Source organism: Physcomitrium patens, chromosome 3 (assembly GCF_059467195.1).
Source record: "Physcomitrium patens ecotype Gransden chromosome 3, ASM5946719v1, whole genome shotgun sequence".
NCBI lineage: Eukaryota > Viridiplantae > Streptophyta > Bryopsida > Funariales > Funariaceae > Physcomitrium > Physcomitrium patens.
In genome coordinates, this window is record NC_143412.1 from 18,392,451 (window position 1) to 18,409,867 (window position 17,417).

The window sequence follows — 17,417 nt, forward strand, 5'->3', positions numbered from 1 at the left end:
AACTATTATTATATGTGGCTTATGCAATGATAATAAAAAAATTCCAAAGGTAGGCAATGAAGTATATAAAGAACTATTTTGTAAAAAATATCTTCTTCTAAAAATATTTATATGTTACATTTTTTATACAACGGCATTAAAAAATATGAAAGATTTAATAGAAAGGAGTAAAAAAGAGGATATTGAATTAATATGCAATTTGGTTTATAATAAAAAAACTTTTATAATGAAAAAATAGCTAGAATTTTCTATTGGATGATTATACATAATTTTTTTATTCTTTATATAATTATATAAAATATTTGGTTGTATTTAGTAAATACAATCATACAACATGTAGGTAGTCAATGTAATTTTAGAAATGAATAGAATATGGCCAAACTTCTCTCATATTAGCACCTCAAATTTAATGACTTGATGAATAAATTGTTTGACGATTAGTTCGTTTTATTACAAAGATCATGAAACTTTTGATGCTCATGAAGTTAAATACAAAGACATAAGAATGCAAACGTTTGAACATTGTATGTCTTGTAGCAACAACAATGATCTCAAATAAGGAAAAAGTTTACATTTAGTCAATACAATTGTATAATGCATGTATTAGCAAATATATAATAAATTAATATTATTTGATAAGAAATTTGCATTAAAATTGTTTAGTTAATTATTTTAATTAATTAAAAATTATTCCAAAAAATATACATAAAATTTATACATATAATAGCTTATTTAAAATTTTATAAAATTTATTTAGAAATACTTTGTTGATTTAAATAATTAAAATTAAGAATTTAACATGATTCTAAAAATAACTTATTTATTAGCTCCAATTTTTGTTTCTATGTTATTATTATTATTATTTATATTTAATTTGATTTTTTCAAAGTCAATTGATTGGATTTATGTACTTATATGAAACACCTCAAATACATGTATATAAATTATGGTTTTTTAATTTAAATATTGGCTTTTATAAAGTATAAAAATAAATTTCTAAATTCTAAAAATTAAACATGAATTGAACATGTAATGTATAGTTTTTATCAAAATAATTGTATATTTGAACCATTGTGCATCACATAATAAAAGCATATGCAAAACTTGAAGAATTTGTTTCTTAAAACATTGGTTGAATTTTTTAAATAGAAAATTAAATATAACACATTAAATATAAAGTTATACATCCATGAAGACAATTATTTTTTTTCTCCAACATAAAAAATACCAATTATATACATGAATATGAATGCATATATATATACTTATTTATATATATACATAAATATATATAAGATTTTTTTTATTCTACAATAATTTTTACTATTGTTGATACAACCTTTGATTTAAAAGATTATTCTTATTAAAATTAAAATTATTTTTTGTGTTCTTTAAAAAAATAGAAAAAATAGAAAATATTAATGGAATTTTCTATTGGAATAAAATTAAAAAAAAAGAAAAAAAACTTAAAAATTATGACAAGTGGGTGATGGCAAGAATAAAAACTATGATGGAATTAGCAAAAATCCAAAAAATATATATTTCAAGTAATAGTTATTGTGGTTGTACTTTTACTTATTCTACAAATTCTTTTCAAAATAAACCTATAGAAGGAGATTCGAACATAAGAAAAGACTAACTACATGAGCTTACATATTAAGGTCACATAATTAATCATATTTTGAACCACTAAAATACCAAAGAATACTATAATATTTTCTCCTACCAACAATACTTCTTCATCAATTGATAACAACAATAAGCAATCTTCCGCTCTTAAAAGACTGTTCAAAACACACAAATTCCATCCAACACTAGAAATAACAGTCTTCTATTCCAACCAATCTTGCTTCACACAATTTCTATAATCACAAACTTCTTCTATCGAAATATACACAATTTTCAATTAACAACAATCATAATCTTCCATCCAAAATCAATTCCCCACAAAATCAGATAACAAATTTTCAATGTCTTCTCATAATAATTCAATCACACAATATTCTAATTACATACTCAATATCTCATAAATCAATCTCTGATTTATTCCACAGATTCACTTCATAGTATTCAGAAGCTATCTATTACTCTTCAACTACAAAGAAAACAAAGAGAACAAAGAGGTAGCACTAAGCTTACCCTGGCTCATGACTATTATAGTCTATCTCTTCTAATATCTTCTTCAACTTATTTATGCTTTACTTCTAAAATTTTAGATTCTAACCATTATTCTCTACTTAACCATTTTTTTTCAACTAATTCAATCATTCGACCTATTGAATTAACAACCCTAGGACTGATTAATCTACTTTATCCATAACTTATGAAAACGAATTTCTATCCATTCTACATAGTCCCACTCCTAACTGTGCAACATCCTCGCAAATATAGAATTAATACATATCTAAAAAAACTACTTAATAAAACTCTAAAAAATTGCTATCCCTCTCATCCACCTAATTGTTCAATTTCCGCATTATCTATTGTTGGTTCCATCGATTCTAGTTCCAAATGAAAATCCTCATCCTTCTACAATCCTTCCATCGGCTTCTTTCTCAACTAGGCTGAAAGGTCTTCATTGTATTCTCCTAATTTATGGACTTGAGCCTCTAATTTCAAAATCTGGGCATCTCTTAATTACAATTGGTGCTCACACTAATTCATCCCTTCTGAAACTTTGAAAATTGATAATATCAATACTTGTGACTAACCACTATTGACTAAATCATCTACTAATTTTATCACCTCAATGTTGAAGGCCTCAATTTCAGCCCTCAATTGCTCTATTTTACATATGTATTGGTTACTCAATATCATTTTTTCTTACAGTAATAACTCTACCTTTTCCCATTCTGCTTACAACTGGCACTTGACTTTCTTTCATTCCAAATTCTATGTTCAGTAATTTTGGAGAAATTCTTCCCGTTGACCTTCCACGATCTATAAGATGTGTTCTTTTTCTTTCGTCCAAGCTTCTTGTTTTTGTAAAAGCTTCCACTCCAATATCAACTTGGACTCTGCATTCTCTTAGATGATATGTTCTTTTTTTGCAATTCTTTGGTTTTGCTCTGATATCACCTTTTTACTTGCCTCCAATTTTTGATTAATATTTTGCTCTCTATATCTAATGCTCGTATCATGCAATATATTTACAAAATATACTTCAATAAAACATTCTTAAGGTGTATGCCTTTTGGTAGTCGGCCCTGTGGGAATGCCAACTGATTGTTATATAACAAAATCAGGACTTCATTCTCTTCTTCCATCGCCACACGAATTGCAACCGATTCTGGTGAAACTTCTAGAATTGCCTCCTATGCCAATGTACGACTGGATTCTCTAATTTTGTGTACTACATCCCCTGAATTGGCAGTCAGTGCCAATAAATTCCGTTCACTTTGTTAAGGTAGTAGCAAGGGTACATTTCTCTCTGCTATTTGTATTGCTTGATTCAATGTAAATATAATCACTGCATATACATAGTTGGAACAAAGCAACGTTGTAAATTTCCCTATTTTACACTTGGCTCCCAATATTGTATGAATACGGGTTGCTACATAAGTTGCTCAATTGAACACCAACTCTTCAAGCGTCTCTATCGCTACAAACAATAAACATACTGACATATACGTGGCATGTCGGTACAAGCCTAAATACCTTAATATAAAGAGCAACCATTCCATGAGCTCTAATGTAATTGCCATAGCCATTTGCCAACCTTGATTCTTTTCAAATGATGACATTCCACCTTTGAAAAATCTTCCTGGATTGAAATTTCTTGATTCTTCGACCCCCACCACAAGCTCTCTAATTGAAAGATACAACACCTTTTCTAAGATCTTCTCATCAATATCGATAATGTGGCCTTGATTCATCCTCTGGGTCATAATTTGCGATGTATTCTTCCACTAATCTCACATTAATTGAAGGCAAGCTATCTCACCATCACAAGAACTAAAACATTTGCACATTTTAAAAATCTTATATTCTTGGCATCCAGCAGATCTCTAATTTCATGGGCTTGATATCAGTAATGATTACTATGGATGGTGGTCCCAAATTGCATTTAGTTTTCATATTTCATCCACTTTTCTCTATATCCGTAGTTCTCTTTGCACTTTCAATCGCCATGTCGTACACCCTTTCAACCTCTAACTGTCAATACTACTCTCAAGTACTCCCAAAGAATGAGAAATTGTAACACAAAAAAACAACAATAGAATGTGATATCACAGAATGACCTTGAATAGGTACCCCACTTCTATTCCTTTACGTAGTAGTGATAATGACAACATAATATCCATATTATCCATTTCTCCTGTCGTCTCATCTGACCTACTATTAATTACATCTCTAACTATCCTTTCAACCACCTCTACATCCTAGTCGACCTATACTAATATTGAAATCCGTCCCGAGTTTTAAGTATAATATAGCCTTAAATGATTCTCGTTAATATGTGTATTGAATTGAAGGCCCATAAAATCTTCTAATTAGACTAATTTATTGGAAAATCCTTCAACCACCCAATATGGACCGTGCCATTGGACTTAAAATTTTCTTGGAAAATTATTAAAACGACTATCATAAAGGAAGACCAAATCATTGGACATAAAGCTTTTAAGTCGGAGTTTATTATTGTAGTAACTCTTCTGTTGTTTCTGGATAGTTTCCATCATTAAAAGAGAAGTAGTCCAAATTTCATCCAATTCTTCCAATTTTGCCAACTGATAATATACAAACTCTTTATCACTGATTCGTTCATCCACTACAATCTATAAACTTTGGATTTCTAATTTGATAAGTATGATCGCTTCTTGCTTGTAAATCAATTTGAATGGAGTGGAATTGATTGTCACTTTATATGTTGTACAATATATCCATAAGGCTACAAATAATTTAATATCTCAATCCGTGCCTGCCTCCAAAATAGTCTTGATTAATATCTTGCATAAAATATCATTAGTCTTTTCTGTTTGCCCATTGGCTCTATGATGATATGGAATTGTTTTCCTATGCTTGATCTCGTACATGTCCATCAAAGTTGCAATTGTAGAATTAATGAAATGATTTTCACGATCACTAATTAATTCATTATGACATCCAAACAGAGTGATAATATTCTCATATAGAAATGTGGTGACAATGTTTGCATTATCATGTCGTGTAGCAATAGCCTCTGTCCATTTAGTTACATAATTCATGGCGACTAAAATATATTGTTTCTATCCATGTCTCAATGTTGATGCAATTGGTCCAACAAAATCAATTTCTTACTTTTCAAATGGTGCTTGGCCCAAAATTGGTATTAACGGCATGGCAGAAGTATTAGTTGATTGACCAATTCTTTGATATAAATCACATTGGTGAACATATTGGTGTATATTTGAAAATATTGTTGGCCACCAATATCCGGCCATTAAAGCTTTCTGAGCAATACTATCACAAAAAAAATACCCACTATAACTATCCAAATAGCAACCATCCAATATCGATTATACTTCACTTTGAAAGAAACAGCATTATAAAATGCCATCCTTTCCTTGCTTATACAAAGCATCACCAATCATTGTATACGATGTATTTTTTAAAATTAAGCGTTTCTTAAGTTTCTCGCTAAATGTAGGTAGAAATATTTGGAATGTCAAAAACTGAATTATTTCACTATGCTTTGGTGAAATCACATCCATAATAAATAAATCAACATCAAAAAATACATCAAGAACAAGTTCATTGCCCAGGATATTCGATAGCCGGGATAAATGGTCAACGTTTGCATGGTTCTTCCCATATCTTATGATAATATTAAAATTGAATTCCTGTAGTAGTAATATCCATCTAACAATACATCCATTGAATTCAAGCTTATTAATTATGTATTTTAGGGCATCATAATCTACATAAAACATAAATGGATAACCGAGCAAATAATGCCAAAATTTTTGAACCAAATATATCATGCCCAAAATTTCCCGTTCAGTAGTAGTGTAATTTCATTCAACAGCCACCAATTGTCATCTAGTATAATATATTAGATGATCTAAGTCCTTTTCATCCTTCTAACTTAACAGAGATCCAATAGCAATATTGGATGCATCAACATATACATGAAATGGCTTTGTTCAATAAGGGGCCACTAATACTGGTGTAGATACGAATTTTTGCTTCAATTCTTTAAATGCCATTGTACACTCTTTGGTCCAAACTAGACTGGTTCCATTCGATAGAAGATTCTTTAAAAGATTAGTCAAAGGTTGATAGATGACTGCAAAAGAATGAATAAATCAGCAATAATAACTGATATAACTGACAAAACCATAAACACTCGATATTGTCTCTAATCTTGGCAGGTTCATTATGTGCTGAACTTTATCTGAATTAGTGGCAATACCACATTTGGAGACTATGTGTCCCAAGAATTTTCTAGACGGAACACCAAATTGGCATTTATTAAAGTTCAACGATATTTTGTATATAGTATATTGATCCAAATATTTGCTTAAGCATTTTAGATGATCATGTTTTGTACTGAAAGTACAAAATTCATCTAAAAATATCTCCATAAATATTCATAAGTAATCTTGAAATGCCTGAGTCATCACTCTTTGAAACGTGGTTGGAGCATTACATAATCCAAACAGCATAATGTAATAAGCAAATGTTCTCCAATCTGTAGTGAAAGTAGACTTTAGGTAATCTTTAATAATAATTTTAACTTGATTAAAACTAAAAAATCCATCTAGGAAAGAATAACATTCATGCCCTACTACGGTGTCTAATATATTATTCGTAAAAGGTAATAGAAAGTAATCTTTCTTAGTAGCCGCATTTAATTTCTAAACGTCCCGATAAATTCTGATTTTTCTATTCTTCTTTGGTACCATCACAATTGAAAAAATCTACTCACTATTTGGTACTAGATAAATAAAACCAACCTCAATAAGCTTGTCTAATTCCTCCTTCACTATTAGGGAATATTTTAGATTAAGCCGATGTTGCCTTTGAAAGATAGGTTTAGCATCTTTCTCCAAAATGATCCAATGCTCGTAGACTTTTGAGGGAATGCCTTTCAAATGAGCATAAGTCAAAGCAAAAGGAAATTTATGGTGAATGAAAAATGCTTTCCAACATGTCAACTCTTGATCCTGAATGTCTTTGTAAATTTTAATTGTTCGAGGTATTTTATTTGTTGCTAAGTTAATAATTTGACATAATTTATGTCTTTGCCAATTGTCAAATTATGTTCAATTGTCTTTTCCTATTTCAGCTCCTTCGCAGGTTCTAATCCATTCGTCAAGTTTGATATATTAGAAGTACTCAATTTTGATTCCAGTGCACTGATGCAATGCACATCATATTTTTCATCCAATCTGTAATAACGTGATCAAAATTTTTCATATTCGACACATATATCAAATATTCTCTTAGTCCTCTACATTGATATACCACCCCATGGTACTAAGCTGTCTTCAAGGAGGCTCCCTCTTTTAGTACGACGACATCTTCATCAGAATTGAGCTCATTATCAGATGTCAATTCAAATGTTGGCATTTGAGATTCCCTATGATAGTGTACTAGGTACATTTGTAAAACCATCTTATCTTCGCCTCTCTTGATCGTCAAAGTACCATAACTCCAATCGTTCTTGGCTTTCGCTTGATAAAGCTACGATCATTCCAATAAAATTAAATATAATAAAGTTGAATGTTGTAATGAAAAAATGATATAGTCTATTTTGTATTTAATATCGACAATTATGGTTTGAATATTTCACAAGATACTCATTGGTTTAACCCAACTATGATCTGATATCCATAATATCAATGTCATGGGTACTAAATGTACTAAGTCTAAAGCATCTATTGTATTTGCATTCATTAAATTGATGTTGGAGCCACCATCTACTTACACTTTAGAAATCATAATGTCATCTATCGATACGTCAATGGTTGGCGCACCTAAATCAGGGTTCAAATTGACCTCAAGAACTTCTTTGTTCCATTGTCTACGTCATGTGAACAATAAATTTAATATAGAACGATACTCCGGTGCGACTGCTAGAAGTTGCTTTATCAAAATAGAAGGTTGAATAGCACCCAAATCTTTCAAAATATCATAAGGCTCCATGTTTAAAGAAATTTCCAATGCCCTCTTTCTTTTCATTTGTTTCAGCTTTACTCCTTGAGATAATATATTTTTCTTTCCTAAACTCGGACTTTGAACAGCTGGAAGAACTTTCTCGAAATGTCCATCTACAAAAAGATCTTTTAATAAGTAAGATGTCTCTTAGAACTACACAAAGGACAGAACTGGTTTAGACTGAGCCAAAAACTTGGTGGTTGGGACCTTATTGATTTGCATAGATGAGCCAAGTTTCATCATTGATAAGATGCCCAGAACTAGATTTGATGTTCCCATAATTGAATTAAATTGGTCTTTTGCAATAAATTCATCCAAATGTTGAATTGGTCTTTTTTCCTTTTGCCTCCTAGTAAGTACTGCTTGGACACATTCCACTCAATTTATCGAGGAACTTGGAGACCTCAATTATTATCCTCGATCTTACTTTGTAGCTGGATCTGTTGATCATGGTTGTTGAAATTGAATAGAGCATTACACTACTCATATGTATGCTCCAAATGTTTACAATTGCCACAAACTAAAGCATAGTCATCACTAACTCTTGGATTAGGACATTCACTAGCATAATGATCAATCTGCTTGCAACAATAACAACAAAGTGGTCTTCTTCCACCTCCATGAGGCATATTGGGTGTCTCCACCGATATATACTAACTATGTCTATTCCAAGTTGAATTGGTAAATGATCTTGGTTGTCCTGTTGATATGGAGGTAATTGAAATCGATTGCGGTGATGGAGAATATTGCTGATATCTTGGTTGTTCCTTCACATTGTTATGGAAATTTGATACAAAACTCGAGTTATAATTTGGACCTTGAAAGTTATTAAAGGCTTGATTTTGCCTATTTGAACGATTTGTGTTCCAGTCAAATATATTTCCCATTTGAACTTGATTGATATTCCACTGAGAGGGTGAGATCATGGTCTCGTTACTAAACTATTGTTGTATTTTTTAATTTCAACAATTAGCTCCCAAATGGTTTCTTCTATAGAATGTACATTGCACAATCATTTGTGGAGGAGAGGGGCATTTTGTCACCAAATGATCTTGGCCCTTACAATTACTGTACCATATATTGGGCCTAGTATTAGTAGGTTTTTACCTTATTTGTTTATTCTTCGTCATATTGACTACTATTTCCTCCATTTTCTTAGTCAAATTTAACAAGGTTTCGTTAGAATCCTTCTGAGCTGATACTATTAGCAACTCTATTATAGACAATGATTGCTGTTGATAAGAGAAGTATGGGGACTACGACATAGCTATGTTTGGTGGTATAGCTTGCAATGGGGTGACATTAACTGTTCTATGTGTATTAATACTTGAATTGGTACTTGTATCAAACACTTTGGGATAACTAACCACTGCTCCATTCCATGCTGGGATTTGATAATTTCCTTGAACTAGAATCATAGTAGCTCTTGTAGTTAAAAATTGGTCATAATGGCATTCTTCCCAAACCTTGGCTCGATTAAGAGATGCAGTTACCATATTTGGTTGAGTCTCTTTTACAAACATTTTTAGTTCGGGTATGTACAATCCGTTGATTAATATGGACAATACAAAAGCCTCTTGCATTTGATGATTCACCCACTTGTGGAGTATATCTGCCACATGGCCATAGTATGATTCTATTGCCTCTCCTAGACTCATTTTGCTATTCATTAATCTTTCTCAAAATCGATTCTCAAAACTAATTGGCCAAAAATGGATTCAAAATGCATTCTTCAATGCCTTCTAATTAGAAAATTGATCCATAAGTTTGCAGTTATACCATTCAAACGTCGTGTCTTTTAAGATTGTTGATAGCTATTGCAACCAAATATCTTCAGTTTTATCATTATTGGTTACACATGTCGTTAAGAACTAAGACAAGTGTTGATCTTGATCTACATCTAGAAAGCCTCTAAAAGTAGATAATGGAGCCATGCTAATTATGTGATCGCCCACGTCTCCCATTTGGAGTGCTATTGGAACTGCTTGACCACTTGTCGTCATTGAAGAGGACAATGTGTCGCTTAATCTCTTATTAAAATAACCACTTCCTTCTCCAAATATCTTTTTTGAACTTTCTAACCTCCTCAATTTACTATTATTATCCCTAAATAAGTGTATTGGTTGAATTGGAGGTGAAAATGATGGATTTTGACACACACTAAATTGGTCCTTATTGGCAAGCAATTTATGCCATTCTACGGAATCAATTTTGATAGAATTGGCAGTTTTTGCTATTGGAAAAGTATCCAATGGAGTACCCAATTTTTCTATATTTTCTCTACTTGTAGTTAACGAGCTTAAGAGATACGCTAGACTATTGACAAAAAATTTTACGAGTATTTTTAGCAATTTTCTTAAAGGTATATATGTCTGAAATATTAGAGGTCAGTCAGCTTCTGAACATGCTCAAATATGTCGATAGACATGCAACCATGGCTTTATCCAACTTTGTCGATGCTTCTTTTTTAACTTGCATTCTTGCATGTTTCGTAATAATTTTTTTGCTTATATTTTTGCTCGTTTTGTAACAATTTTCTTGCTTGCATTTTCTCTTGTCTTTCTTTCCACTTGCATGTTTTTTTTACTACAATGTTCTCATTTTTAATAACCACAATCTTTCAGTATATACTACTGAATTTGCTTCTTAACTCCCATCCAATTACCTTTTTTCTTCACTTTCGAATCAATTCAATTTTATAACATCTTTGTGCAACATCCAAAACTACTCGTTTAGCAGCTAATTCCTAACACTCAATACAATTATTGATCCTCGGTAGCGATGCCAAAATGTGGTTGTCATTTTACTTATTCTACAAATTTCTTTCAAAATAAACCTATAAAAGGAGATTCGAACATAGGAAAAGATTAATTACATGAGTTTACATATTAGAGTAACATAATTAACCATATTTTGAACCACTACAACACCAAAGCATACTACAATATTTTCTCCTACTAACAATATTTCTTCATCAATTGATAACAACAATGCGCAATTGTTCGCTCTCAAAAGACCACTCAAAACACACAAATTCCATCCAACACCAAAAATAACAGTCTTCTATTCCAACCAATCTTGCTTCACACAATTTCTGTAATCACAGACTTCTTCTATTGAAATACACACAATTCTCAATTAACAACAATTATAATCTTCCATCCAAAATCAATTCCCCACAAAATTTGATAACAAATTTTTAATATCTTCTCATAATAATTCAATCACACAATACTCCAATTACATACTCAATATCTCATAAATCAATCTCTGATTTATTCCACAGATTCACTTCATAGTATTCAGAAACTATCTATTACTCTTCAACGTTCAAAGAAAACAAAGAGAACAAAGAGGTAGCACCAAGCTTACCTTGGCTTATGACTATCACAGTCTATCTCTTCCAATATCTTCTTCAACTTATTTATGCTTTACTTCTGAAATTTTAGATTCTAACCATTATTCCCTACTTAATTATTTTTTTACAACTAATTCAATCATTCCACCTACTGAATTGACAACTCTAGGACTGATTAATCTACTTTATCCATAACTTATAAAAACGAATTTCTACCCATTCTACAGTTATTCAATGATTTAACCTATAGAATTGAATTGATTGTCTTAACAATGAATATATATATATATATATATATATATTACAAATCTTAAATTGATATACTATTTGATTCTTCACCTTTAAAGACTTCTGAGATTTGTAAACTATTAAAGCAACCAATATCAGTATATTCTAAAATTTTAAATCAAAATTATTTTTGGAAACCTTTTTATACATCTCAAGGTTTTTGTCAAAATGGATTGTGAACGTCCAAAATATCCTGATAAGTGTAAATTTTTGGATTTTTATGTTTATATGTTTACTATTTCAATTCCATGACCTCTGTCCCCACATTCCTTTCATATGGATGAAGATCATCCATAAAAGTATGTTGAAGAAATTCAAAATGATTACACATAGAACAACAAAATGGTCATTATTTAACCACACCCAAAGTCAAGATTTGCTGAAATAATTCACCACCCAATTGGAAAAACACAACTCATAAGATACCAAGGGTGGATGAGCCATAAAGCCAGCAATTATGGTGTATCAGAGACAGGACAAGCGGCTGTTGCTCAATATATTGGTCTACACAAGTAGCCATTGCACACACATCATCCTATCAACAAAAAATTAAAAAAATAAATCATATCATAGGTTACATGCACCAACTATGGTGTGATATTCCCAAGTGCCAAAAAGTTGTGTGTCTCATTCGTTGATTTATCTACTTATTAATTCCAAATAGTGAAGGATAATAAATGCGGAGGCAGGCATGGGAGGGGTTGATATTTGGGGCCCGCTTTTGTCCAGACTCCGATTGGAATGCAGGGACTCCTTCCTTCCTTCAACCTTGTTAAGAATCTACAACTAAAAGACAAGGCAATAAGGAGAGAGAGAGATGTGGCAGCACCCTGAAGCTATTACCCCAGCAGCAAATTGGACCCTACGAGGAGAGTTCAATGTGGCACGAGCTTGATCTGCCACGTAGACCTGCTGACTGAGCATGCAAGGTGCCACGTAGATTTGCGACCGCGAGGTCTGGTGTGGGCGGAATGTGTCATGGTCCGTTCACGAAACTCCACCGACCGACCGCCATTTTGACCGACCTGCGGACCCACGCACCGACCGTCCTCCTCTCGAGACGCTCTTTTGTTCGGACTGCCTCATGTTCTGCGAAAAAAAAATTGTTGCTCGTGCATCTCCATCGTTGTTCTGTGTGAGAGCTGAGAGCGAATTCTCTCTTGCAGGCCCTCACGTTGCTTCAGCTTAGGTAAGGTTTTGTTTCGAGGATGCGGTGGTGTGGGATTAGGTCGCAGTGGGGGTCGGAATTGAGCGGGGATGGAAGATTGCGGGGTCGGGGCGTTTGTCGTAGTCGGAAGATCTAGGCCTAATTGCTGGAATTGAAGGGGTTCGATGTAGCGGTGTTGTACAGTGGTGGGGTTTTTTTCGGTGTTTGTGAGATTTTTGCTCTTGGCGGGGTTACGGTACCGGAGAGGCATGGTGGTATTGGTGGTCTTGGACGTGGAATGGCATTTGGGTTTCAGGAGTTGATGTGCATGCATTTTTCGGGAGATGGAGAGGATCAGATTCTAGGGGGTGGGGGATGATTCGGGTGTGTTCCGTTGTCTTACCGGAAAACCCGGTGGAATCGAAGGCGGACTATTCTAGCCGTGCTTGATGGTGTTTTAGGTCCTCCGCTTATTTCCTGATTGTCATTTGCGTACATGGTGTGGAATTTTGGATTTCCTGTGGAGAAAAACATGCCACGTCATTTTTCAACAGATTAGCATGGTTAGACTGCTGTTTGTTGAGATGCTTCAAGGTTGAGGATGATCCTCTTCTTGGCTGTGTTGAATTCTAACAGTAGGTGCTAGCTCTATGGTCTTCGGCTTACTCTAGTTTTTTTTTTTTATTATTATTTTTGTTTGCATGTTGCTTCCTGGTTGTTCATCTGATGCATTGTCTGGTGATCTTTACAGTTTTTCTTATCCACGCCTGAAGCTTGTCGCTCCGATTCGACTTCAAGAGAATAAATTTCGATTCGTATTGAATTTTGCAGATCTGAGGTGTATACATTCAATACGAATCAAGCACCATGTCAGAACAAAGTGATGTGTCGCAGGGTGGCCCAAACCCTGTGATGGACAATTTCAACAGGATGCCTGCTTCTGACACTGCTCCTACATCAGAGTACGCGCCTCGCAATCGGTTCTTGACGAAGGATAAGTCTGTTCATCAGCTTCTAGGCGGAGGCCGAGGTATGTTTAATATATTCAAAGGATTCATTATACATTTTCACCTGGTCATTCAGAGTAGCCGTTTTGGGCGAAATTTGGGCGTGCCTGGAATTTTTATTTGGTTTGGTGTATGTCGAGATATTGGCCTGAGTCACGAAGCCAGCAATTTTAGCATGTAGTCAAACTCCTGATTGAGAGCAGTCTGACAGGGACTAGGAAGCTGTAGCTTGAGAACCCAGAATCGTGTTCACTCTACCGTAATATGTTTTTTTGTTTGCGATCAGTATAACCTTGATCTTGTAATTGGTGTGTCTCAGTTATGTTGATGCAGAGTGCTTCTGTAATTAAATTTGCAGTTTTCAAATCACTCTAATCTGACTTTAGTTTCATGTTTCCCTTTTTGTTATTTCAGTTTTTTGTGTTTTTTCATGTTTGGGGCCTTGTCCTGTGAGTTGTTAGTTTTTGTGGTGATGTCTTACTTCTTCTTGATTTAGCAGCTCAACGTTTTTGTCATGTTCGAGACGTTAAATAATTTATATGTGCTCCTTAAAAAGCTTACACTGAACCTTTTTATTTATAGAACGATTCTTTACTCTATAAAGGATTAAGTTCATGTTCTTGGATAATTTAATATGTACTTGCTTCTATTTGTGTATGTGTTTCATTGTTTGATTTCTTTTCCTCTCTTGATATGGTTCAGTCTCAAGGGACCGAATTTTCAGTTTCAGTATATAAGAGGACGTTTAATATAGAATCTATATATTCTATTGCCTTACGAAGGCATCACCAGTATCTACAGTAGCCAACCGATTGTGTGAAACTTTTCCCTGACTCGTACTCAACAGGCCGTTTTGTGAAAATTCCTTTCTATGTTTTGTAGGTCTGGTTGATCGTTTAGCAAGTCGCTATGATTCATCCAGACATACAAGTCTCGGGGTTCTAAAGGCGTCCCCTTTGTCTCTCTGGATTATGGATTGTGGATGTGTTTTCCGCTGGTTAGCTGTAACGGACAGTGTCGTCAAGTTCTTCGATTTGGGTTTACTATGTTATCCTACGTCTTCCTTTCAGAGACTTCGATGATCAATGAGCTTCACGTTATTCTGTATTCATTTGTCCAGAATATGTTAGGTGACGTGGTAAACAATCTTTATGCAAGATTGTTTGGCATTGACTTTGAGTTGGAGTTCATGTGCCTTTTAGTTCTACGAAGCATTTCTTCCTCGAACACGATTTCTACCAGTATATGTGCCGTTGGCTCCTTTAGCTCCGATTTGCATTCTAATCATTTTGTGTTCGTCCTTTCATAATCAGTTCATTCTCAACTGTTTGATGGATTAATTCCTTGCTTTTTTAAATGCAGCTGCCGATTCGGCTCTTTGGAGGGACAAGTACCTTTCTGCTGGAACTTTGGGTGGATCTACCCTCATCTGGTTCTTAGTAGAAAAATCTGGCTACACAATTACGACACTGATATGCAATATCCTCATGCTCATCACTGTCGTTCTCTTTGTCTGGTCGAACGTTGCCGCTCTATTGAAGAGGTCTTGCTCTACTCCTGTATACAAAAAAAGTCAATTAGTTCCTTGTATTGCCTTCGAAGTATAGTCGTACAGTATATACATGGTGTCAAAATCGTTCCTGCCAGTGTAGTAATTTCAGCCTTATTCTTGGTCCAAATTATATTGTTAAAACTTCTACATTGAAAATAACCGCGTTTAATATTTTGTGTATCATTTACAGTGCTATAGTTCACTTTTGGGATTTTTCTCTCTTTGTCGGGGGCCTCAGTATTTCGTTCATGACTGCTACTTTCTTAATAACGTGGTTTTGCTGTGAATCTGGTCAGGCCTGGCCCACCGGTTCCAGAGCTGTCTCTCTCGGAGGATTTTGTTCTGAGCACGGCGAGTGTTTTCCGGAATGAAGTGAACAAGGCTTTGAGTGCTGCTCGTACTGTTGCTCTTGGCAAGGACTTCAAGCTATTTTTCATTGTAAGTGTTTTGGGCATGTTATCACTGACTTGACCTTTTGAGTTTGAGGAGCTTTGCATGTGTGGATCTTTACCGTGGTCGTTGAGTTTGAACGCTTGTGTGCTTTCATCTGTCTAAACTTGCCGGTGGAGCCTGGTCGGCTGATGGGGCTGGAGTGCGTTGTAGAATGCGTGCCTGGGCATTGAGTATGTGATGAAGGCGTGGGCAACTGACCGAATCCGTGGGTTGGGAATACATGTTGGTGTGACGTGTTTCCAGAGGCAGTGATGGGAGTTTGACGAGTTGAAGGAATGGTTGTTGTGATGTGCAGGTGATTGCTTTCTTGTATGTGGTGTCGACAGTGACCTCGTGGTTCAACTTCCTGACTTGCATATGGATCGGTAAGTGGGGTGCCTTGTGTGAGCAAGCGTGAAGCAATGGCGTGGTGGTTTGTTTACGTGTTTGCTTGCTGTGGACATGGAAGGAGGTGCAGTGGAAGTTGGGATGGTATGTGAGGTTTGCGAGTTGGGTGAGGAAGTGGAGTAGTTTGATTGATGACGCGGCGAAGTCGTGTATGGTGGATGGATGAGGGAGGAGGGGGTTGCGGTGTGCAGGCGTTGACGTGACGGTGGTTGTGTGACAGGCATCGTGTTGCTGCACGTGGTTCCGTTCATCTTCGACAAGTACGAGGACGTGATCGATCACCATGCACGGAAGGCAGCGGACACGGCGAGCGTCCAGTATAAGAAGATCGATAACGCAGTGCTACAGAAGATTCCTAGAGCCCCGGCTAAGAAGAAGTTGTAGGTTCTCAGGGGGGGGTCCGCAGGGGGAGAGGAGGGGGATGAGTAGGTTGCATCCAAGCGGGTGAAGGACCTGTATATACGTATGTAACTGGTGGAGAGTAGGACGTAGACATATAGCTGAAGCTTTGGACGTATGTAGCTGCGGAGTTTACAATGTGCAGCGTGGTAGGAGTGATGCAAGCGGGTGTCACGAAATACGAATGCACAGTTATGTTCAGTTTGTTTCGTAAACGCGTCCCTTGTGGGCATTCATATTTCTTCTTGAACTTGAGGTGCGAAGTGGTGTGTGAAGTTGAGGGGGTGGGCGAGTGTGGAATGTGAGAGCGGAGGGGAATGTTGGTGTGGTGGTTGTGAAGGGGGTGATGTTTGTGAGCAGCGACGCAGATGGTACTGCAATGCTGCAAATGGAAGGAGAAATGTGGAGCATGGCAGGAGATGTTGGTGGTTGTGAAAGTGCTAGGTGAAAATATTAGGGTATCAGTAGTGGGTCTTCACGGCTGGTTTCGATCACCGACTGCGGAATTTTATCACTTTGAAAGGACTTGGTGGGGAATAATGGCTTTACTGCTCACATTGTTAGATTGACTGTTGAGTTTTCCTACGATCGTCCCATCTAATAAACACTTATCCCACCTCTGGAAAGATTCTCGTAATGAATAAAGTAACAAATGAAGAGAGAAAAAATGTTTTGTTTATAGTTTAG

General features: G+C 35.0%; 1 protein-coding gene across 2 annotated transcripts; it reads left to right on the forward strand.

Annotated features, from left to right (window-relative positions):
• Positions 1-12,892: 12,892 nt before the first annotated feature.
• On the forward strand, positions 12,893-16,980 carry LOC112279908 (reticulon-like protein B5). Of its 2 annotated transcripts, none has more exons than XM_024514657.3 (6): positions 12,893-12,974; positions 13,684-13,962; positions 15,302-15,482; positions 15,788-15,929; positions 16,240-16,309; positions 16,552-16,980. In XM_024514657.3, the coding sequence occupies exons 2-6, from the start codon at positions 13,800-13,802 to the stop codon at positions 16,713-16,715; spliced, it is 720 nt and encodes a 239-aa protein (XP_024370425.1). In that variant the 5' UTR covers positions 12,893-12,974; positions 13,684-13,799; the 3' UTR covers positions 16,716-16,980. The 2 variants fall into 2 exon arrangements, with proteins under 2 accessions (XP_024370425.1, XP_024370424.1); XM_024514656.3 differs by having other exon boundaries at positions 13,764-13,962.
• Positions 16,981-17,417: the final 437 nt, after the last annotated feature.